Here is a 24,993-nt window from a genome sequence, read left to right as displayed (position 1 = left end):
CTGGGAGGCAAGAATGTCCTGGACTGGCTGAGAAAGGGTTTAAAACCAGGAGCCTCCACCACCACCACCCACAGAGACATTTCTCATCTGCTTCCCTGCCACCTAACGATCCCTGTCGCGACTGGCGGAGGTCACTGCGACATACAAGACACAACAGCAGCGGCGCCACGGAGAGAACCCCCCCTCCACCACGGGCGTCGAGTCCGCCGACTGCGGGATCCCCTGCGCGCGGCTGGGGGTCCTCCGTTGCGGGAAAAACCAAATGGGTGTCAAGATCCCGTCCTCCCCGTCGCGACATCCAGTCCAGGCTTTCCCGGCAGCCGGCCTCGGTTCCGGAAGGCCGCGCAGATGGGCGTGGCCAGCGGCCGGGCCGCCCACCCGCGAAGCCCCGCCTGGCTGTCGCGACGGGGCGGCCGGGTGCGCGCCCAATCAGCCATCCCAAGGGACACTTTGAAGAATACTTTTTCCACCACTCAGGCTATCACAACCTCTAATACTTGTCTCGGAAACAGCAATCAGCAATGCAGGGGAAGCGCTTTTCACTTCCCAAACGGCCACCATACAGAAAAAAACAATAATTATAAGGAGTGGGTGGGATGGAGGGAGAGGCGGGAGAAACAAAACAAGGGGATTTCGAGGGGCTCAGGGGTCAAGGAGAGAAGAAATATCACTCCGAGAAAAGTGCCATATTGTTCTAAGTTTAGGTCCCCAACCATCTCTTAAGTCGAACTCCTACCAAGCTCCATTTGGGAGACCCATAATTCCCACCTACAGGCCAAGGCAGGGAGCAGGGCAGATAAAGGTGGCACCATCCTCACTTTCTGATCTCCGCCCCATTCGAATTATTGCAGTGAAGCCTCCTTGCCCATGTAGAGATGGCTGGGACAGGGCAGAATAAGGTGGCTGGGGCAGGTTGGCTCAGAGCCCCCTATGCAGGGGATGAAGGAGGTGAATTTGGCACAATAAATCCCTTCTTCCCATAAGTGCTTTGAGGTCCTTCTCTCACAGCCAGCTGGCATGGCCCCTCAGGCCGGCAGAGAAGGGGGGGCGGTAAGCGAGTCTCCCCCTCTCCAATTTCTATCGATTTGCCAGAAGGAGGCAAGTGGGGTTCTCCCCGGCTGGTGGAATTTGGGAGATCCAAAAGGGTAGGGGTTAGCTGAAGAGGAGTATTTTTTTCTTTTCTTTTTCTTTTTTTTTCTTACAAAGATTCTAAGAAAAATTGAGGGTGGGAGGGATGAGGAAAGGAGGGGCCCAGTTTAGTTACGTGTCCACAGACTTTTTCAATGCCTCTTAGGGGCCTCCTCAGAGAGATGGTCCCATTTCCTCCCCTCTCTCCGAGGTCCTCTCCCCCCAGAGCGGCTCAGTTCCAAGGAAGTTTGGCACTTTTTTTTTTTTTTAATCAGTGGGGAAATGGGGGAAGAGAGAGTAGAGAGAGTTGAGGAGGGAGAAGACAGACAGACAGACAGACAAAGATAGAGACGGGACAGGTCTCAATGGGAAACAAAAGGAGAAAAAAAAAAAAGAAAAAAAAAAAGCCGTGAAAGGCTTTTAAAGAGACCAGGATGCTGGGGAAAGGTGTTAGGAGCTGGAGGGCAAATGGGAAGGAAGAGGGAGACAATTAAATGCAGCAAGCACTTTTTAAGCACCTAATGGGTGCCGAAGAGCAGGATGCAAGGAGGCCACCCAGAATCTCTCAGATCTGAATGGTTCACAGGCAAAGAGGAAAACAAAAAAAATAAGCGATGGGTTTTTCGATAATCCCCATCCCCTATCCCACGTCTTTGTCCCCTCTGGACAAACTGCAGCACAGAAGATTGAGGTCAGATTGCAGAAGGGACGTTCAAGGGGTGGGAAGGATGGTGGAGAATTTCCCAGGGTAAAATGGGGAAAGGTGCGTGGCTTCCTACCCACCAACATTGTGAGTGCTAGCTCATGGAGTTAGCAGGCTCCCTTTCTGATAATCCTAGCTGGTGGGGTAGGGGGTTCCCCAGGAAATATAAATGGGGAGGGGCTTGTCACATAGACACCCAAGGAAACTTTTTGTAGGAGGCCCAGCCTCCAGATATGTGTCTGCGTGAGTGAGAGCACTAGACCCTGCTGATTGGGATCCAGACTCCAACGAAGGAATCTACAGGAAGCATCTGCCATGCTGGGGGCAGCTGAAGATGCAAATGATAGGCAAATGAGCTCTTTCAGATCCTACTCCCCACCCCTTTCCTTTACTTCTCCCCAGCTCCTTCCCCTCCTCATGGGGGCCTGGGGAGCTAAAGGGGGGCTATTCTAGCCAGCTGCTGCAATACCCATAGGTGGGTGGAGATACTGTGAAATACTGCAAGGTCTTCTGAGAGGGAAAGGAGAGCAGTGGCCTATAGGCCACTCTTCCCTCCAAACCCAAGAGCCCACAACTGCAGAAGACACGTACAAAGTTGCATCGAGAATTGTTTTGGCACTCAGATCTCCATCTGGGTTCAGTCTGGGGATTAGGCGTGGGGGCAGCAGTGATGGGAGGGAGGGAAAAGGGAGGAGCGAAATGGGGCCTACCCCCCACCCTGGAGATGAAGAGGGCACAGAAAAGTCACCTTGATGCCCAAGCTATAGCCTCCCATTGGGTGGAAGAGCTGGGGTGGGGAATTCAGTGCAAGGTACCTCAAGGGCTATTGCTTTCTAGGGATTTTCACATTTTGATTTGGGGGTGGCCCTCTAGCGAGGGGCAAGGGTCTCCCCAGCCTTAGAAGTGGGAATTGTCTCTGTGGCTTTTCTTCCCTTCTTTTGTGGGAGAGGTGAGGGGGCCTGATCCCCAAAGCCATGGAGAAAAGAAGGGTCTGGAAGACCGAGGAGGGAAACAAATGGGGGAGAGGGTGGGCATGGGATGCCTCTCTCCCAGAGATGCTGATGATGCAACCAGGGCGCTGGGGGCCCTGTTCCGGTTGAAGAAAGTAGAGGTGGTCTCCAAGGGGGAGATGGATGGGAGTAGAGGTGGGTCTCAGGTATCTTAAGTCCGTAGGGTCATGAAGCCCTGAAATCTCAGCCTGCCACCAGGTCCTTAGAGTTGACCAAACCAACTGAAGGAGCAACTCCCAAACCAACTTTCAGGGTTACCTGGCTGGTCGATCCTATGAAAACATTCTAACTCTTCAGAACCCATGGTGAGCTGCACCCAAACATTCCAACCCATCAGATGCTACCTAAGTATGCCAGTTTGCCAGAAGCCACCGAGCCCATCCAATTGAACAGAACACATGACCATTCTAGCCCAATAGATCCTACCACATAGGTCACTGCACCCTACACCAAGCCAGGCTGACCTGACAGAGCTACCTGTCACTGGGCTCACCAGACTCAATGAAACAAAACCACGCAGACACAAGCATGCACACAAAAGGTGGGGGAGGGAATGGAGGTCTTTAACAGTTGTTTCCATTTGCTTAATCTCCCATCCCTCCCCCCTGGATGGGTTCACAGACTTGGTGTGTTTGAATGGAGATGACCCTGCTAGTATTGGGTCTTTTTCCTTAGAGTCCAACAGATTGGACTCAAGTCCCACCCTTGATTCTCATTCTGGGATGACCCCTCCCCCCAAGCCAACAACCCATCAATGAGGGGTGTGAGTGGAGAAGGAAGATCAGAGGTTGGCTACTGCCCAATACAGAAAGCGAGGGCTTCATCCCAATGACATCACCAGAAGTGACCTTGAGGCACCACAGGAAATACATGCCCCCATGACATCACAGTAAGTGACCTTCGGGGGAAGGCCTCATTGAGACATCCTAGGATATACCTGCCTCTCTTATCATCGCAGGAAGTGACTTCTGGGCAACCGGTTCCTGTGACATCATCCGAAGGAGTGCCAGAAGCACTCCCAAAAGTAACTGACCCTTAGTGACATCACAACTAGGACCCTCATTCCCAGGACTCTAGAAAAAGTCACAGTAGATGTCACAGGCTGTTGCTCCAGGTTCTCACAGAAGTCCAGACCTGGCCTCATGCCCAGCAGCACATCCCGCCCCACCCCCCCCAACACAACCTGACAACAAGAGAGTGAAAATTCCCACCTTGGGGGGCAACTCTGGTGGGGGAAGAGTAGCTGAGAGCCCCTGGGAGCTATGGGGTCCCTGCTCCACATGCCCCGTTTCAGCGCAGACTCCTCTGCTGCCTTTGCTTCCATCACTTCCCTCAGATCTGGAACTGAAGGCAGGAGAGGAGGGATGTCGTGTTTTGGGGAGGCCCCTCTATTCCAAGTGACCTAGAGGCTCCCTCCCCTCCTCCCATATGAAAATAAAAACTTAAAAAGGAAAAAAAAAATCCTTACCAAAAAAAGAAAAAAAAGAAAAAAAAAAAGGAGGGAAAGAAAGAGAAAATAACGCTTTGTTTTCTATTAAAATCAACAAAATGCAATATATACAGATATCACACAGACCTGGGCCCTGGGAGAGGAGGGTCAGGCCCAGTCAAGCGCAGGGAGGGAGGGAGGAGTGGTCAGTTCAGGGCAGGGGAGGGGGCTTCTGTACCACCCACCCCCCAACCAGCCATCACTCAATCCTGCCTATGACTACCAGAAGCGGGGTGCAATCAGGCCTACCCCAGCCCCATACCACCAGCAGCAGGGCTACACCGAGCAAAGGTGAGGAACAGGGCAGGAGGAGGAGGAGGAGGAGGAGGAGAAGGAGGAGGGTCGGGGAGAAGGGTGGGCGCACACACCGCAGGCCTCATCCCACTTTCTGGGGATTTGAGGCCCTCACCCCCTGCTCGTAGGTGACCCGCTGGCTGATGAGGTATTGGGCGGCTTGCGTGGCCGCGGGGCTGCCGGTGATGGTGACCCGCCGGTTCCGCGTGCCCGGCAGGAACTCGCCCTTCTTGGAGATCTGGATGCGGGCGCCTGTCAGCTCCTGGTACTCCACCAACGTCTTGCCCCCCTTGCCCAGGATGGCTCCCACCAGGTTCTCAGGCACCGCAATCTCCACCAGCTCCTTGGCGCTCTCAGCTGCCAACTTCTCCGCCGTCAGGAAGCCCCCGGCCGCCCCCGCCGCGGCCGCCGCGGCCACCAGCGGGCCGCCCCCTCCGCCCGCCCCGCCGCCCGCCCCGGCCCCCAGGTAGCCATTGGCCGCCGCGGCCAGGGCGAAGGACCCCAGGGCCCCCGGGGGCGGAGGGGGCGGCGGGGCGGCCCCTCCGGCGGGCCCGGCCCCGGCCTCCCCCGCGTAGGATGCCAGGAGGTTGGCGGCGGCGGCGGCCGCGGGGTTGGCCCCGGCGGCCACTGCGGCCAGGACGCCGGAGGCGGCGGCCGAGTTGAGGCCCAGGCCGAGGGAGTTGGTGTTGTAGCCGTAACTGGCCAGCGTGTTGAGCGCCGTGCTGATGGCCAGCAGGTCGGTGCCCGAGAAGGCGGGCAGCGCGGCGGGGAAGGCGCCCACGCCCGCCAAGCCCGCGGGGCCCAGCAGACCGGAGGCGGCGGCGGCTGAGGCGGCGGCCGCGGCGGGCAGCACGTCGGCGGGGCTGGCGTAGGGCGAGCCGGTGGGGTTGGAGTTGGCCACGGGGCCGGCCACGTTGGCGTAGCTGATGTTGAGGCAGCTGCTGCTCTGGGGGTCTTCCTGTACCTTCTGCACGATGGCGCCCACCGCCTTGTGCACCTGCTCGGGCTCGCCGCTGACGGTCACCACGCGCTCCTGCAGGTTGATGCCCTCCGGCTTCTGCGACAGCTGCACCCAGGCCCCCGACTGTTCCATCACGGCTTTCACCGTCGCGCCCCCCTTGCCGATGATTAGGCCGGCCGTGCTGTTGGGGACGATGAGCTTGGCCTGCGGGAGAGGGTGGGGGGGGGGGGCGAGAGGGAGGTCTTTAGGGTGGGAAGACTCTAAGGTCTGGACACTGATAGGAGCCTAGGGTTGGCGGCCGGAAGTCATTTCTTGCCCCTGCTTTCAACTGTCCAGAATCGGGCATGCACCAGGATGGGTCTCCTGCTTTATAATGTTGGCTGGAAGATGCATATAGCCAGTATTCCAAGTTCCCTCAGTAGCCTCTCGGCCACCCTGTTCCCATCCCCTGGAGTCCCTGACAGCTCCCGCAATCCAGCACCTAAAGGCTTAATGACTGACCCCGGGGTCCTCCTGGGCCCTGCTCCGAGTCTGCTAGGATGCCTTTGACGTCTGCATGATTAAATTCCCTGGCTCCCAGGCTCAGATGAAAACATCAATAGCCTCGCTTTACAGAGGAACAACTTGAGGTCTAAGAGGTGAAGGGGCATGCTCCCTGGTCATCCAGAGAGCGACAGAGATGAAATTTGGCCTCCTACATCCTGGCTCCATTGTGCTGCCCATCCTGTGACATGGCCTCCTCACCAATCCTCTGGGGTGTTTGACCTATAAAATGGTGATAACATAAAACCTTACTCCTGGGAAGGCACAGTGGATGAAGAGAAGACCTTTCAAGGATAAGAAAATTGGTCACTTCAACATGGTGGTCCCCTTTCTCGTCCTTTAAGCTCTGCCAGCTGAGCCACAGCAAATCTAACCAATCTTAATTCTAGTGGGGGATATTTCAAAACCAAGCATCTCCTTTCTTATCCCCAAGAGCACTTCTATATATCAATCCCTCCTTCTGTTTCCTTCCTTTGTCCCTTCAGACCTGTGGATTCTACACCCTCAAGCTCTCGTCTGCCTGTCTTCTCCACCTATCCCTAACCCAGACTCGGGGGAATCTGTGAGAGTTATTTAGGTTTCACAATGATCAAGGGGCAGAAGCGGGCATTCAGTGGCCAGGGCCACAGTGATTGGCACCCCATAACCTGAAAGTCAGTTCTTCATAACAACCATCCTATGTCCCAAACAACATGACTTTTGAATGTTTCTCTGTACATTTATGTTGGTGAAAAACCTGTTTCTAGAGGCCTCACCCTGATTAAGGTGGGGTGAGATGGCTTGGGGCTCCTTACCCCACAAAAGCTCTGAACAACCAGTAAGTACCAGAGAAACACCTTTCTCAAAGCTCCAGAAAACAGTTAAGGACTGCAGTAACAGTGAACTTCAAAGCCAGAAAAAAGTCTACTTAAAAGCAGTAGGATCTCACTTGTGCCCAGGCTGGACCCTCTCGCTTCCCTCACAGTAGGGCAGGGACTCAGCCCAGCTTCCAGTTTGGATCCCTGGACTTGGTTCTGGAGGGAGCAAAGTAACCCTTATGCACATACTGGGAGATGTATGTCTGGCCCAATCTGTCTGGTGGTGGCCTGATGAACTTGCAGTTCCAGAACTTGCCCTGAATGTAGAAGACAGTTTGCAGAGCTCTCCTATAGGATACTGTGGGAAAGTAGTCAAGATGTGTTGCCGGGGGCAGGGGATTGCTGGCCATAAGACACACAGTGAAGTGCCCAGGACCATAAGGAAACTGTTTACTAGAGAAGAGGGGACATTTTTTTGTGTGTAAGCAGGAGAATTCTTAGGGCTACATGCACACACACACCCAAGACAACAGAAAAGATCAAGGGGGCCCCCACACTTTGGCCTTGAGCTATTCCATAAACTTATTATATTGATTACTTCCTGACTCATTCTATGAGGCCAAAATTACCCTGATATCAAAGCCAGATAAAGACAATACAAGAAAAGAAAATTACAGCTCAATATCCCTTATGCATATAGATGCAAAGCCCTCAACAAAATCCTGGCAAACTGAATTTTCCAGTATTCAGTTTGGATTAGACACCATAACCAAGTGAGAGTTATTCCACGAAAGGATGGTTCAACGTAAGAAAATCAATCAATGTAATATACCACATTAATATAGTGGAGGGAAAAAACTCACACGATTATCTCAATTGATGCAGAAAAGGGGTTTGACCAAATCCAACATCCTTTCAAAATAAAACACTCAGAAAACTAGGAATAGAATGAAGGGCCTTTATGAAAAACACACAGCAAATATCATTTCAATGGTGTAAGACTGAAAGTTTTCCCCCTAAGGTCATGGAGAAGATAAGATGCACATTATCACCACTGTTATTTAACATTGTACTGGAAGTTCTAGGCTGAGCAGTCAAGCAAGAGAAAGAAATAAAAAGGCATCCAAACTTGAAAGGAAGAACTCAAATGATCCTATTTGCAGATAACATGAGCCTATAAATAGAAATCCCAAAGAATCTGTAAGAAAGCTACTAGAACTAAGAAACAAATTCAGCAGGATGCATGATAAATACACAGAAGTCAGCTGAGTTTTCTATACACTGTAATAAACAATAGGAAAAAGAAATAAAGAAAAAAATTCCATTTACAATAGCATCTAAAAGAATAAAATACCTAGGAATAAGTTTAACCAAGGCGGTGAAAGACATACAGTGGAAACTACAAAATATTGCTGAAAGAAATTAAATATGACCTAAATAAATGGAAAGCATCCCATGTTCATGGATTGGATGACTTAATTATTGGTGAGATGTCAATCATGCCTAAAATGCTACAGATTCAGTGCAATCCCTGTCAAAATTTCAGGAGCCTTTTTGCAGAAAAGTGAGAAACTGACCCTCAAATTCATGTGAAATTGCAAGGGTCTACAGATAGCAAAAACAATCTAGAAAATGAAGAACAAAGTTGGAGAACTCACACTGCCTGATTTAAAAACGTACTGCAAAGCTACAGTAATTAAAACGGTATGGTACTGACATAAAGATAAACATATAGACCAATGGGACAGAATTGCAAGCCTAGAGATAAATCCACATATCCACAGTCAGTTGCTTTTGACAAGCCCATTCAATGGGGGAAAGAACAGTTTCTTCAATAAATGGTGCTGGGACACCTGGAAATCCACACACAAAACATTGAATGTGGACCCCTTACCTCACACTATATACAAAGATTAATTCAGAGTGGATCAACAACGTCAACAACTAAATATGGGAACTGATACTTTAAAAATCTTAAGAGAATACATAGGGAAATGTCTTCAGGGCCTTGTAGTAGGCAATGGATTTTTAACTTTTACACTAAAATCACAAGCAACAAGAGGAAAAAAAATAGACAAAATGGACTTCATCAAAATGAAAAACTTTTGTGTACCAAAGGACATTATCAAGAAGGTGAAAAGACAACCTACAGAATTGGAGAAAATATTCAGAAACCATATACTTGATAAAGATTAAAATTCAGACTGGTATATAAATAACTGCTATAATTCAACAACAAAAAGACCAACAACATGATTAAAAAATGGGCCAATGATTTGAATAGATGTTTCTCAAAAAAAAGATAATTCAAATGGCCAATAAGTATACAACATGCTCAACATCATTAGCCATAGAAGAAATGCGTATTTAAACTGCTATGAAATACCACTTCAAACCCACGAGGATAGCTATTAGTTACAAAACTGAAAATAATCAGTTCTGATGAGAATGCAAAGAAATAGGAAACCTCATATATTGTGGGTGGGAATGTAATATGGTGTAGCTGTTGTGGAAAACACCGGTGTTTCCTCGGAAAATTAATCATAGAATTACCCCACGACCTGGCAATTCCACACCTATGTATATATCCCAAAGAATTGAAAGCAGGGCCTCAGACAGATGTTTCTATGCCAGTGATCACTGCAGCATTGTTCACAATCACCCAAAGGTAGAAGCAACCCAAGTATCCATCAACAGTGAAGGGGTAAACAAAATGTGGTCTGTCCACACAATGGAATATCATTCAGCCTTAAAAGGAAGTGAAGTGCTGGTACAGGTGACAACGTGGATATATGAAATAAGCCAGACACACTGATGTTCCTTTTATCTATGATATTGACACGAGTGAAAAAATATGGATTAAAAATAAATAAATAATATAGGGAACAAACGTTAAAGTAAATTGAGTAGATTGAAATACTAGTGAACAATGAAAGGGAGTGGTAAGGAGTATGGAAAAAAACGGGAAACAAAGGTTAAGATATATTGAGTAGACAGAAATACTAGTGGTCAATGAGAGGGAGGGGTAAGGGGTATGGTGTGTGGGAGATTTTTCTTTTTTCTTTTTTATCTCTTTTTCTAGAGTGATGCAAATATTCTAAAAAATGATCATGTGCAAATATTTAAAAAAATGATCATGGTGAGGGATATACTACTATGTAATGATACTGTGAGCCATTGACTGTGCACCATGCACGGAACGTTTGAATGTTAAGAATGTTCATGTTTTTATGTTGTTTTGGTTTGATAATAAAAAATAAATAAGCCAGACACGAAAGGACACATATTGTGTGCTTTATCTTATCTGAAATAGAATAAGCAAAGTCAGAGATAAAAATCAGAATAGTTGTTACCGGAGGTGGGAGAAAGGGGGAATAAGGAGTTATTGCTAAATGAGTAAGAGTTTTGGTTTGGGGTGAGGAAACAGTCTTGAAATAGATAGTAGTGAAAGCTACACAGTATTGTCAATGTACGTAATGTCCAAGAATTGTCCACTTAAACTAGCTAAAATTATTTTTATATTATATATATTTTATCACAATTAAAAATAAATGAATTAATTATTTTTAAAAAAACCAGGTAAACTCATTTATGGATAATCACCAATGCTCTCTTGGGAAAGGTGTTTTCTTTGTTTCCTTCCTCATTCTCTTTTTTCTAAGCTCTTGGCATTCAAGAAAAGTTCTGTCAGCATTCATAATACCAGCTGGATATAAGCTTAAGGTAGACATCTCAGAGTTTAAATTCCATTAATACAGATTAAAATATCAAAATGTCCAAGTTTCAACAAATGGTTACAAAATAAACAAAGAAACAGGAAGTGATGGCCCAGGCAAAGGGGAAGATTACAACATTAGAAACCATCAACAAAGAGGACCAGACCTGGAACATACCAAAGACTTTCAAAAAATGGTCCTACATGACATCCAGGGGTGAAAGCCTTCCTGGCGGAGAGGGAGAAGACTCCCAGGGATGAGCCTGGCCCTGGCACCGTGGGATCAGCAATGCCATTCTGACCAAAAGGGGAAAAAAAAGTGCAACAAATAAGGTATCAGTGGCTGAGAGCGTTCAAATAGAGTTGAAAGGCTACTCTGGAGGTCACTCTTATGCAAGCTTCAGTTAGACATTGTTACCTATCATAACTTGCCAAACCCTAACCAAAACCATTCCAGCCAATCCTAAAGAATATCTAGGGCAATATATAAGATTCTACAAAGGTTCCATGCACTAGGGTAACTTTCCAGAAACCTACAACCTCCACATGGGTCCCTGGACCAGATACGTCCTGAAACCTAGAAGGGCCAGCCTTTCCTGAACATCAGCTAATTCCATCTCCTGAGCCCTTATTATTGACAGCCCTTCCAACATGAAAAAGATAGAATGGGCATAGCCCAGATTCTCCTAAAGAGTGGGAGAATGATCAAAGGTGATGGTGGAGTTATACAGAGTAGGTAGGGTTTAACAAACGAGTATGATTGCTGAATCATTACATTGATATATCTTTTAGTCTCCAGTATCTTAGAGCAGCTAGGAGTAAAAACGTAAAATTGTGGAATTATAACCCATACCAAACTCTGAAATCTGTTCTACAACTAATTTTGTGTGCTGTGCTTTGAAATTTATTGCTTTTTTTGTATATATGTTATTTTTCATAAAAAACAACAAAAAAGTGATGATTAAACAAGTGTATTTTCCGTCTAGCCTCCAATGTTCTAGAACAGCTAGAAAGGAAAATCTGAGATGATGGTATGGTAGCCCATGACAAACTTTGGGATCTATCCTGTGACTGCTTATTGAACAGTGCTTTGAAAACTATTGCTTTTTAACTTTCTTTCCTTTGTACATACATTATATACAATAAAAAAGTTTAAAAAGATGGTCCTAAATATGCTCAAGAGCTAAAGGAAAACACGGATAAAGAACTAAAGGAAACCAGGGAAATAATAGATGAACACAAAGAAAATATCAATAGAAATGGAAATTATGGAAAAGAACCAAACAGAATTGAAGACCACAGTAACAGAGTTAAAATTCTCTGGATCTGGCAGAAGAAAGAATTGGCGAAGTTGAAGATAAGACAACTGAAATCATCCAGTCTGGGAGCAGAAAGAGGAAAGAATGAGAAAAGTGAACAGAACCTGAGGAATCTGTGGGAAACCATCAAGTGCACCAATGTATGCATCATGGGAGCCCCAGAAGAAGAGAGAAAGGGGTAGAGAGAACATTCAGAGAAAATATAATGGCTGAAAACTTCCCAAGTTTAATGAAAGACCCAAATATACACAGCCAAGATGCTCAATTAATGCAACCCAAATAGACCACAGTGTGACATATTATAACCAAACTGCAGAATGCCAAAGATAGAGAATTCTGAAAGCTGCAAGAAAAGGGAGCCTCGATAAAATTAAATGCTGATTTTAATCAGGAAACCAGGGAGGCAAGAAGGCAGTGGTGTGTGTGTGTGTTTGTGTGTGTGTGTGTGTGTGTGTGTGTGTGTGTGTGTGAGACATATCTACAGGACTGAAAGCAAAAAACTGTCAACCAAGAATTCTATATCCATCAAAACTTTCTTTCAAAAATGAGGGAGGGGGCCACGGTGGCTCAGTGGCAGAGTGCTTGCCTGTCATGCCAGAGACCCAGGTTCATTTCCCGGTGCCTGCCGATGGAAACAAACAAACAAAAATTCAACAAATGGTGCTGCAGTAATGGGATACTCACATGGAAAAATAATGAAATGTGACCCTACCATAAAGTATATAAAAATTTTTTTTTTAAAAATGAGGGAAGGATTAAGACATTTCCAGATAACAAAAGCTGAGGGAGGTCATCACTCCTAGACTGGCCTTAACAGACATGTTAGAGAGAGCTCTTCAGGTGGAGAGGAAAGGACACCTGGCAATAGAACAAAGCTGCATGCCGAAACAAAGCTCTCCAGTAAAGGTGATGACATGAGCAAATATACATATGACTACTATTGTATTTTTCGTTTGTAACTCCACTTTTTCTTCCTACAGGTTCTAAAAGGCAAATGCACAGAATGTAATGATAAATCACTTCTGGACTCATAGTGTATAAATATGTGATTTGTGACAAGAACTACATACAGGTGGGGTATACTATTGAAGTTAAGTTTGTATCAAAACAAAAGGAGATTATTATTGATTTAGGATGTTAAATTAAGAGCCATGGTAAGTAGAGAGAAAATATCAAAGAACATGCAAGCTCATAGAGGCATAAATTAAAGTATACACTTCCAGGGTTGGGGGAGGGGGCAGAAGGAATGGGGAGTTATTACATTATTACATAATAGGTGTAGGGTTTCTGTTTGGGGAGATGGGAAAGTTTTAGTAATGGAAAGTGGTGAGGGCACTTCAATATTGTAAATGTGATTAATCCTACTGAATGCTATGCTTGGAAGTGATAGAGATGGGAACGTTTATATTGTATATATACTGCCACAATTGAAGAAAGAGGGGGGAGGAGAGGGGAGGGGAGTGGGAGAGGAGAGAGTGTGTAGCTAAAGCAAAATGACAAATAAATGCAGTAAACGATCCTGGATGGGATGTAGCGAAGAAGAGTAAAAGCTCAAAGGGACACTATTTGGCCATAAGAAATAACTGGAATATAGACTGCAAGCTTTATATAGAAATGTTAAATTTCTTGAACTTCATAACAGCATTTAAGGTGGTTACATAAGTTCCTTGTTCTTAGAAATGCACATGGCAGTATTAAATGTTCAGAAAATGGACTGATGGATAGACAGACATACGGACAGACAGAATAACAAACAGGCAGATAGACAGACAGATGATAGATAGATAGATAGGCTGAATGAATGAAAGAATGAATGAATGATTGATTGATATAGCAAAAATAGAAAAATGTTAAAATTGGTGGATCTGGGCATCTGGGCATCTGGGTATCTGGAGTTCTCAGTATGGGATTTGCATTTTTTTTTTTTAACTTTTTTGTATAAATTTGAAAAAGTGTTTTTTTTTTTTTTTAACCAAAACCTGTTTGTAAATTCTTGCACCTAGAACTCAACTCCATGATGCATGTTAATATGCCAAGTTTTCTTTTTCTTTTTTTTTTTTGCACAGGCTTAGGATCTTCTGAAATTTCCAGACATGCAACTACTGGTAAATCAAAGGAACGCTGCACTTTGCGTTTTTTTTTTTTTTTTTTTTTTTTGTATGGGCAGGCACCAGGAATCGAACCCAGGTCCCTGGCATGGCAGGCAAGAATTCTGCCGCTGAGCCACCATCGCACCGCCTTGCACTTCGTTTTGTTCTGAACTTTACCCAGATGTTCACCATTTTAGAAAACCATGACATTAGTAGTAATGTCACTTGGTCCATTTAAGCCTCCAATACTCCACCCTGGATCACTCTGCATTTGTAGCCTGGTTAGTGTGTATTTAGGTTTGAGCAGTGACCATTTCATTATTCCTTCTAGTGAGGTCCCAGCAGAGCATTTGCATATTGAAATTCATCTTATTTGATAGCAAATCACTTTCCTTTGATTTCTCCTTCATTTTGTTGTTTCTCCCTTTTTTGTTTATAGTTCCCCTTTATTAAAAAAACTCTTGTAGGATACATAAAATTGGTATATCCATAAAATGGGATAGTGTTTGCTAATAAGAATGAATGAAGCACTAATACATGCCACAAGAATGCTGAACCTCGAAAACATGATGCTAAGTGAAAGAAGCCAGACACAAAGTGACACTTATTGTATTTATTTCATTTATATGAAATGGCCTAGGGTTGCATGGGGGGGGCAGTTGGGGAGGTGGTTAGGTCTAGGGATGTGGGGTAATGAAAATGCTCTAAGATTGTGGTGATAGTGCCACAACTCTGTGAATATAAAAAAGCCATTGGACTGTATGCTTTAAGTGAGTGAATTGTATGGTATGTGAGCTATAACTCAATAAAGATGTTAAAAATATCATATATATAGATAAGCTATGTATGTCTGATGGTTATTTCAGAGAGTAAAGCAGGTATGAACCAGTTTTGTAGGAAGAAGGGAGCACTGGCGCTGACAGGGTTGAGACCCACTGCTTTCCATGGACAGCTCCCAGTTGGTCTCTGAAGTCAGACCCCCCACCCCCCCCACCCCTCCATTCCACTGCAACCACATAGGACTCCCTGCTCTTCCTTCAACTTGCCAAACTTGGTTCTGCCTTAGGGACTCTGCAGGTGCTGTTCCCTCTTCTGGAACACTCTTTCTCAGAAAAGCAGGCTTGTACCCTTGCTTCTTTCAGGTCTTTGCACAAATGCTTCCTCCCCAGACAGGCCTTTCCTGAGCACCCAATCACCCCAGGCTGTTCATCTGCTTGTCTTAAGTCTCCAGATACCGCCAGGTTCATGGCCAACTGCTAACCTCACATGCCCACTATGATGTCTTCATATGGACGCTTCAAACTTAAAGTCCAAACGTGAACTCTACCATGGTCTTCTTCATTTCAGTAAATGAAAAATGCTTCCTTCCAATATGCAGGCCAAGAATTAAGACTATTCCTCTCTTTCCTGCATACTCAACATCCAAGCCATCAGCAATGCAATATATCCCAGACTGTTCTACATGAATAGAGACTTATGAGGTATAACAACCAAATGCAATGTGTGAACACTGATAGACTCTTGGATAGAAAAACAAATTCCACAAATATAAAGATATTTTGGGGCAATTTACATATGAACTTTTTATTCAATGTTATTATTAGTGTTTATAATGCTGAAGTATTTAGAAGTGAAGTGTTAGGAGATCCATATTTATTTTCAAATTGTGTGTGTAAAGTGACGACAATTGGTGAATCTAATTGCAGTGTGTAGGAGTTCACTGAACTATTCTCTAAGCCTTTTCAAAATAAAAAGTTAGGAGAAAAAATACATATGCTCAAACATTCCTTTTCTCTTTTCTTTATTTTCCTTCATAGCACTTTTCACTCTCTAACATCCTATGTATTTTACTTATTTATTTTCTCTTTTCCCTGAAATAATTTGAGATTCACAAAGTGGGAATTTTTGTCTGTATCGTTTACTCCTGAGTCCTCACTGCCTAGAAAAGTGGCGCACAGAGGGATTCAGCAAAGGTTGGCTGATTGCACAAACAGATGAAAGAATGAATGATGACATGCACAAAGGATCAGGTAAGAACAAGACTGAGTGGAAATTACGCGAGATACAACTCACCTGGTGGTGGTGGTGGTGGTGGTGTGTGTGTGTGTGTGTGTGTGTGTGTGTGTGTGTGTGAGAATGTTGTGCATTTGGGCAGCCAAACTCAGGTATGTGTTCCCTGATCTTATTTTTCTAGGCTAACTGCAAATTCTGACTTGTAAAATGTGAAGCATCCGAGTTTTTAAATATTGGCAACCTTCTCCAAAATTTCTAAGAACCGTTGTGCAACGTAAACAATCCAATGTGCTAACAGGCCATCGGTTTGCAATCTGTGCATATGAATCCCAGAAAAGCTGCTTTGAGTTCTGGAGTCACCTGATCAGGTTCAAATCCTGGCTCTACCTGTGGCTGATGCTGGGCAAGGAGCTTACCCTCTTTGAGGATAGACTTATTCATCAGCACAATGGGGATAATCATACCTCCTCTGTAGGATTATTGCAAGGCCTGACGGATATTATGCACACAATAATGAGCTTGAAATTCAAGCATGGCTGCAATTAGCCAGAACTGAACATGGCTGCCCTTCAGGTGACTCACGGCCCTGTGGCTGCCAGGTGATATACGTCTGGATGCCTTCCCTTAGTCATGTTTCTGCTTGGCTCCCATGGGCATAACATCATTCATCCATTCAACCAACATTTTCTGAGCACCTACTACGTGCCAAGCAGAGGATGCCATGTGACTGTGCAATTAATGTGTGTCCACAGTAAGTACTCAATAAAAAGTCATTGTCATGGCTACTAGCATGGGCAGACCTGGGTTTAAATCGCACATCTGTGGTATAGCTGTTCTGAAAAAGTCTGGCAGTTCCTCAAAAAGTTAGACATACAGTTACCATATCATCCAGTGTGCTGGTTTGAAATGATATATGGACCCTAGAAAAGCCATGTTTAAATCCTAATCCCACTTTGTGAAGGCAGCCGTTTCTTCTAATCCCTATTCAGTACTGTATCTTTTAAACTGTAATTAGATCATCTCCCTGGGAGATGTGATTTGATCAAGAATGGTTGTTAAACTGGATTAGGTAGAGGCGTGTCTCTACTTATTTGGGTGGGTCTTGATTAGTTTCTGAAGTCCTATAAAAGAGGAAACATTTTGGAGAATGGGAGATTTAGAGAGAGCAGAGCAGAATGACATAGCCATGAGAAGAAGACTCCACCAGTCAGTGACCTTTGGAGATGAAGAAGGAAAATGCCTCCCGGGGATCTTAATGAACCAGGAAGCCAGGAAAAGAAGGTAGCAGATGATGCTGTGTTCGCCATGTGCCCTTCCAGATGAGAGAGAAACCCTGACTGTGTTCGCTATATGCCCTTCCACTTGAGGGAGAAACCCTGAACTTCATCAGCCTTCTCGAACCAAGGTATCTTTCCCTGGATTCCTTAGATATGACATTTCTATAGACTTGTTTTAATTGGGACATTTCCTTGGCCTTAGAACTGTAAATTAGCAACTTATTAAATTCCCCTTTTAAAAAGCCATTCCATTCCTGGTATATTGCATTCTGGCAGCTAGCAAACTAGAACACCCAGCAATTCCACCTCTTGGCATATACCTAAGGGAAATGAAAGCATACATCTATGCAAAGACTTGGACACAAATGTTTACAGCAGCATTATTCATAACAGCCCAGAAATTTGGATGCAACCCAAATGTCCATCAACTGATGAATGGATCACCACAATGTTATATCCATGCGATGGAATATTATTTGGGCATGAAAATGAACTTCTGATATATGCCATAAATGGATGAACCTTGTAAACATGAAGTTAAGTGGAAGAAACCAGACACAAATGGCCACATGTTGAATGATTCCATATACATGAATAGGAAAATCCACAGTGACTGAAAGCAGATTAATGGTTGTCAAGGGGTTGGAAAACTAGGGGGAACTGGAAAGTTGACTTCTTAGGGTTACGGAGTTTATTTTGGGAGTGATGAATATGGTCTGGAATTAGATAGTGCTGATTGATGCATGATTTTGTGAACATATTAAACACCCCCAAATTGTATACTTCAAAACAGGAAACTTTATAATGTGTCAGTTACACTGCAATAAAGCTGTTGTTGAAAAAAAAAGTAACTAGAAAAAAAAGAACAGCCTGACAAGTCAAGGAGCTAGAACAGTATATACAAAACCGAGAGCTAAGAGTAAAAAGATATTTAGTATGTGATGCAGGATTTCAGAACAGTGGGGAAAGGATGGATCATTCAGGGAAAGGTTTGGAGACAACTGGCTAATCATGTTGGGGAAAAAAATAGATAAAAATAAAAAGTCCCACCTCTGCCACTTTCTAGCTGGGTGGCCTTAAGGAAGTCACTTCACTTCTCTGAGCCTCTTTCCACATCTGTAAAATAGGCACATCATTCCTGATCCATATATTTTTTCAAGTACTCACTGAGATCTGGAGGCCTGCCCCATGGTAATTGCTGTTAATACTGGCTACGGTGGCAGAGTACTTCCAGTAGAAGAGTCGTTGCTGTTTTTTCAACAGAGCAGGGTTTGAATCTTAGTTTACTATTTAGTAACTGTGTGACCTTGGGCAAATGCCTTCACCTCTCTGTGTCTCAGTTTTCTTTTTTCCAACATTGGCATAATCACACATATCCTGTATAGCTATCGAGCAGATTCAATGAGTAATGTGCCTGGCATGTGAGAAGTTCTCAAAAAACAGCAGCTACCTTTATGAGAAGTTCAGAATTGGAGAATGACAGCATCTTAGAACTGCAGGCACAGATTCATGGAATCCTGGTGTCCCAGCATATTAGAAAGTAGAATCTTAGAACAATGTAGGCTTTAAATCTTGGAATCACAGAACCACAGACCATAGGTTTTAGAACCAGAAAGACCCTAGAGACCATTTTCCTCAGTGATGTGCAAACCTTTGGAGATTTTCAAATAATAACCACCACAAAGTAGCAACAACGTTGTTTACCATCACTAACTTTGTTTATCATTTACCAACACAGTATTTACCATCTGCCAAACACTCTCATATAGTAACTTATTTAATCTTTGCAACAACCCTCCTAGGTAGGTATTATTATTATCATATTTATAGATTAGGAAACTAAGGCACAGAGAGGTTAAGTAACTTTCTCAAGGACACACAGATGGTGAGTAGTAGAACCAGCATGTGGTCTCAGGCCACAGTCCATGCTCAGATTCCCAGGGCTCATCCCCAGAAATTCTGATTCAGTACTCTGGGCTATGGCCCAGGAATATGTGTTCTCAGCTACCGAGGTGACTCAGTTATCATCTGAGCCAGGGCTGAGAACCACTTGTCTAGCCCACTGGCTACAACCAGCCCACAACCATGTTTTCTTTGGCTCACATGGTGTTTTAAAATCGAGCCAACATTTTAAAATCAGTTGATTTAAAAATTTCAGGCTTTTTTTGAAAAAAATCTGGAAGATGTGGTGAAACTATGTCCATTCTCCTAAAAGGGAAGTACTGAACTGGAGCTGAGTAGCAACTGGGCCCTTAGGGATGGTACTTCCTAGCCAGACGACATATCTCTTAACTCTTTATGCTCCCTTTCTGGATCCTGTAGACATTCCCATGTATAATCCTTCACTGGCTCAGCTGCCACATTGTACATATAGGGAAACTGAGGCCTAGAGAAAGAAAGAGTGCCCAGAATTACACAGTGATTCCAAGGCAAAAAGGGAGTATACATATCTCCTGACTTGAAAATCTGGTAATGACAATAACAGCTAACATTTCTGGAGAACTTTCTATGCATTAGACATGCATGCTAATTTCAAGCATTGAGGAACACTGACCACTATCCTTAAGTAGGTGGCCCAGTGAATCCTATTTTACAGATGAGAAAAACGAGAGGTGGAGAAATCAAATCACATGCTCTGATAAGGTAAGACTTAACAGAGCAGGATTCAACTTAAAATTTGGCTTCTAATTATAAGCCTTCAATCACTGTTTCTCATTCTTTGGAGTCCCGGGTAAAAAGGGAGAGGACAAATCACGTCACCTTTGGCTCCAGTAGCTCAGAGCTCCTGTGGATTAGGGGGCGGGGTGGAAGGCCCAAACACAGATGGTGCTGACCCCGTTTTCCCTGCAACATCGACAAACTCTTGATGAATCTAGAGCATCTTGTGGCCACAACAAAGGCGGATTTGGGAAAAGGGTAACGATGTCTCGCCTCGCTGTAAGTTGTGGGTAAGCTGGCCTGCTGGTGAGAAGGGATTCGCAAAAGCCCTGTTAGGGCGCGAGGAGCGGAGACGCTTCAGCACCAAGGACAGCAGCCACGGTCCACACCCGGAGCCCGCATTCATTTTGGGAGCGACCCGCGGGGCAACACTCCTCCAGGGCGCCACCGCTTTCCCACGACCTTGGGGTAACTCAGGCCCGTGGCTCTCACCCCGCCCCTGCCACCTGCTTGGGTCAAGGACGGGACTCGAATTCCAGATCCCTTTTTACGAGGCCGACTCTCCTGTCTTTGCCGCCAGGCAGACGTCAAGGAACCCTTATGAGTAAGAGGCCTGCCCACCAGCCCGGGGTTTCTCTTCCATTTGCCTCGAGTGCGCATGTGTACAGGAGCAGGGGGGAAAGGAGAGAAAACTGGGTTTGTGCGCAGCCAGCCCGACCTTCCCTTCCCCCTCCGCCCCACCCTGTCAGGACCCCGCTGCGAGAGGCGTGGCAGCGAGCCCACCTGCCCGGGGCTCTCCGTCGTCAAGGCAACCAGAGAGGCGCGGGAAGCGATTGGCCCGCTCCCTGACACGCCCCTACGCCACCGCTTCCCTGTAACTGAGGCAACGGAGAGGCGTGTCCTCCTCCTTCCATCCCTTTCTAGAGAGGGCTGTGTAGGAGAGGGACTCGCCCCCTCTCTCGCTAATGGTCCTTTTTCCAAAATGGTGGCTACCCACATACAATAATTAATGTGGGGGATGGGGGGGAAGTATGAGAGACCATTTCTAAACAATGCTGGAAGTGGGCAGGCCATCATGAGATCACTTCCGGCGAGTACAGGAAGTGGGAGGCAGGTTGCTCAGAGAGACAATGGGATGAGGTGGGAGAGAAGGAGGCCCTACAGAATCCTAAGAAGCAGGGATAAATGGGGGAACCGGGCTAACTGCTCCCAGACCGTCATTCCTCTGTATTAAACCCACTTCAAGAGGTCTGGAGTTCCTTCTATACCATGAAGGCTGACCCCCTGGTAATACTACCATACTACCATGTCTGGCATGTAAACTTTTAATAGGCACCATCCCGCTGAATCCCATAGTAATCCAGTGATATGGGAGGAGTGTCTCCCCTAACCCCCCCCAGCTTACAGCAACCCAGTCTCTGTCCCAGCTGACCTGCTTGGCCCTGTCAGGGTTCATCGTGGTTTGGGGTTGGAGGATGTTGACCACCTCAGGCTTGGTCATTGCTTGGGGGATTTCCCGGACCTTCTCGGCAATAAAGCTGTGCACAGCATTCAAAGCCTCTGCTGTGCCCTGTACCAGGCATACCCGCTCCGTGGTTCCTGTTGAGCAAAGAAGGGAAAGGGCAGACATGTCAGACAGGAAAGGGGACATTTCTGAGAGACAGGCCCCAATTAATGGAAGGGGGAAACTGAGGTCCAGAGAGTGGATCCGACTGACCCTAAGCCCCACGGTGAGTCTGGGCACGGGGCATGGCCACCCCCTCCCCCCATTCCCACCCCATAGCCAGGAGAATGAATGGAAGCCCATTTTATTATCTGCACTTCATCTCCTTCCCCTAAAACAACCCAAGGAGATGGAAGAATGATGCTTAAGTGCTTTGCAATGCCCACAGTAGCCCTAGGCAGGGAGAGATAGGGCTCAGCTGCCTCTTCCCAGTCTTTGCCGGCTCCCGGTTGCTTTGGCAACCATTCACTCACCACCACCACCCCCTTTTAGGAGCAGAGAGCTCAGGCCTGCAGCGGTTGCCACAGTAACTGGAACCCCCTTATCGGTTTGGCTGGCCGGGTCCTCAGCCCACCCCCAGGGGGACTAGGACGAGGCCCCGTTGCCATGGTAACCTCTGAAAGCCTGCAGCGAGGACGGCCTCTGGGCTTTTGGAGAGGATGGGGAAGGGCTGGGGGATGGGGAAGGCGGAAGAGAGGCCTGAGTGCCTGCCCGGACCCACCAGATGGACGGTTCAGGGGTGGGGGAGGGCAGGTTGGGTCAAAGGCAATGGGTGGAGTAGGAACTGGGGAACTGGGAACGATGTGTGGGGTTTGGATTCTCCAGATATTGGCTGCAGTTTGGACCTGGGCATCCTTCTCACTTCTGTGTGTGGGTTGGGGGTGGGGGTAAGAAGCTAACTCTGGGTGGTGTTGGGGTGCATGTGGGACAGAGAGACGATGGGTGACACTGTGACCAGTGCGTGCCTCTCAGGGAGGCTATCCAGATAACTGGTGTGTTTGTGTGTGTATGTGTGCATGCAGGCACAAAAGTGTGTCCTTGGGTGGGACCAGCCAGATTATCTTTATCTGTGATTGTGTGTGTAAAAGAAAGACCGTAAGATGCTAAGATGTGTATAGACCGCGTGACACCCTGATTCAAGTAAAGAGATCTGCGAGCAACCTTGTGTGGGGGGAAGACTCTGGGCCTCCCTGTGATGACTGGGGTTGTGTATACTGTTTGTGAGACTGAGCTGAGCATATGGGAGAGCCTGAGAGAAAGAAACAAAGAACTTCCTAAAGTGGGACTGAGGCTCACGACTGTAGGACCCGCGTGTGTGTCTGCATATGTGTGTGTGCAGGTACATGTGCGTGAGACCCCTCTAGGTGTCCGTAAGATTATGTGAATGACTGTTGTGTGAAAGGTATGTACATGTGTGTAAGTGTGTGTAGAGGAGACAGATAAGACTCTATGACTGGTGAGTGTGAATGTGTGTGTTTGAGAGAGAGACACGGAGACAGACTCAGGTGTCAGTGTGTAAGACTGGATGACTGACTCTGTGCTTGTGTATGTGTGTGTCTGAGTGTCTCTATTATAGACAGACAAGACACTATCATAACTGGTTTGTCTGAGCATGTAAGTGCCTGGGTGAACCTGAGCAAGTTTTGCGTGTGGACCACGAGCATGTGTCCCTTTCTGGGCTGGACTGTGTCTGCAGGGCCTGATTAGCAACCTGGGCTGTGGAAGGGCTTGAATGCTGGCCAGCTCTGTGCCCCAGTGTGTCTGAGACACTTGCGAGTGAGTGTCCAGTGTCCTGCAAATACCTGGGTGCAGCACGTTGGTGCTACGACCCTCACCCCCTCATTTGCCAATTTTCAGCCTGGCATTCCAGCCTCGCCATGTGTCTGGGTGTCACTGTCTGTGGGTCACTGTTGTGGCTGATATCCCTCACCCCTTTGGGCTACTGACCTCCCCCCCCCCACAAGAACAATGGCTTGGTCTGAGCCAAGGGTGAGTCAGCTTACAGGCTGCCTCCGTCTGGGTGTAAATAGGAAAGGGTGTGGGGCAGGGTGGGAACTGGGGATGGGGAAGCCCCAGAGAGAGCTCGGCCAGGTTCTCGGTCTCTGCTGAGCTTCCTTCCAGCTCACAAAGTTGGGGACCACCAGCCTGTCCTTGTAGTTCTTAACCTGGGGCCTGCAGGGGCTTTGGTGGTGGGTGGATGGGGCTCAGTTAAACTTTGAAAGACTGTCTAAGAGTAACAGCTGGTGCTTACATAACTCCATGCACCAGGCACCAGTCTAAGCATTTTCCATATATAAGTTCACTTAATATATGAGGCAGGCAATAGAATTATCTTTGATTTACTGTTAAGGACACTGAGGCATGGAAAGGGGGAAAGTGTTTGTGCAAGTTCACTTGGGCAGTGGTGCAAGACCAGGGTTTTGAACCCAGATGTCTGGCTTCAGAGACGGTGCTCTTAGCCACTGCCCTACCCTGAGCTAAATTTTGGGTGTGTGGAGAGATTAGCTCTATATTGGGGGGGTGGGAGGAGAGGAGGAGGCATCAGATGACAGCTGTTTTTGCATTTTTGAGATTCAAAAAGAATATGAGTGAATCTACTAAGCAGTCACTTAGATTTTGCACGTTGGTGCAGGTGTGTCATAAATCAATAATTAAAAATCATATGTGTGTTGGTGCTTTTCTTCTGGGGGGTCTGGAGTGTCCAGCAGATGGTCTGATGGGAAGGAGTTGAAGAATGGCTAGAACGGTCTGGGCTGGTGCAGAGGAGACTGTTGTGGCCTTGGGCGGTACCTTTCTGGGCCTCAGTTTCTCCTGTATGAGCTGAAGGATATAATCTGGGGCTATGGGGTTCCTGCACCAGGGAGGGGACACAGTTAGTGTGTTCTGCAGTGTCTCAGTCTCTCCCTCGGGGTTAAGGACCAGGTGGGTTTTTGTTACGTACGGTAGAGGTGGACACAGTAGTGCCTTGTGTGTGTCTGTGTGTTTGTGTGAGTATGTGTGCATATGAGTGTTTATATGTGTGTGTTCATGTAAATATATGGGCACCCACTAGGCCTGGAGGACCCTTTCAATTTCTCCACTGTCATTTCTCATCTGTTTTCAATGCTTCAGCCACACCAAACCACAGCCTTTGAATATGCTCTTTTGTTTTCCTGGAGCCCCTTTCCGGCTGTTTACCTAGCTCACTCTTATTATCCTTCTGGGTTCCCACCACCCTCTGGGCATCCCCATTCCAGCCCTGCCCACTCTGAGCCATCACTGATGTTGGGTCTGTTTCCCGCCCTGGGCTGTGAGACCCATGAGACAGGGCTGGGGCTGTGTCAGTCACCACTGTGCCCCACTTCCCCCACTCCACCCCCCGCTTACAGGCCTGGCAAAGAGGAGAACCTCAGAGAATGTGTGTGGAATGAATGAATGAATGAATGAATGCAAGGATGTCACTCAGGAGGGCAGGGAAACCTGCTCCTTGTGTTAAGTAGTGTCATCTCCGTT

The 24,993-nt window shown here is 46.5% G+C and overlaps 1 protein-coding gene across 1 annotated transcript in view; it reads right to left on the bottom strand.

Moving 5' to 3' along the window:
- Nucleotides 1-4,026: 4,026 nt before the first annotated feature.
- The window catches only part of NOVA2 (NOVA alternative splicing regulator 2), a 31,137-nt gene continuing 10,170 nt past the window's right edge, over nt 4,027-24,993 (bottom strand). The window contains exons 3-4 of the mRNA XM_077131384.1: nt 21,430-21,596; nt 4,027-5,789 (exon numbers count right to left, since the gene is read on the bottom strand). Coding sequence (XP_076987499.1) covers nt 4,707-5,789; nt 21,430-21,596 — 1,250 coding nt within the window. The 3' untranslated portion in view covers nt 4,027-4,706. The remainder of the gene's footprint in view (nt 5,790-21,429; nt 21,597-24,993) is intronic.

Source organism: Tamandua tetradactyla, chromosome 16 (genome assembly GCF_023851605.1).
Source record: "Tamandua tetradactyla isolate mTamTet1 chromosome 16, mTamTet1.pri, whole genome shotgun sequence".
NCBI classification, from domain to species: domain Eukaryota; kingdom Metazoa; phylum Chordata; class Mammalia; order Pilosa; family Myrmecophagidae; genus Tamandua; species Tamandua tetradactyla.
The sequence above is the reverse complement of the archived record's forward strand: the minus strand, read 5'-3'. Positions and strand labels throughout refer to the sequence as shown.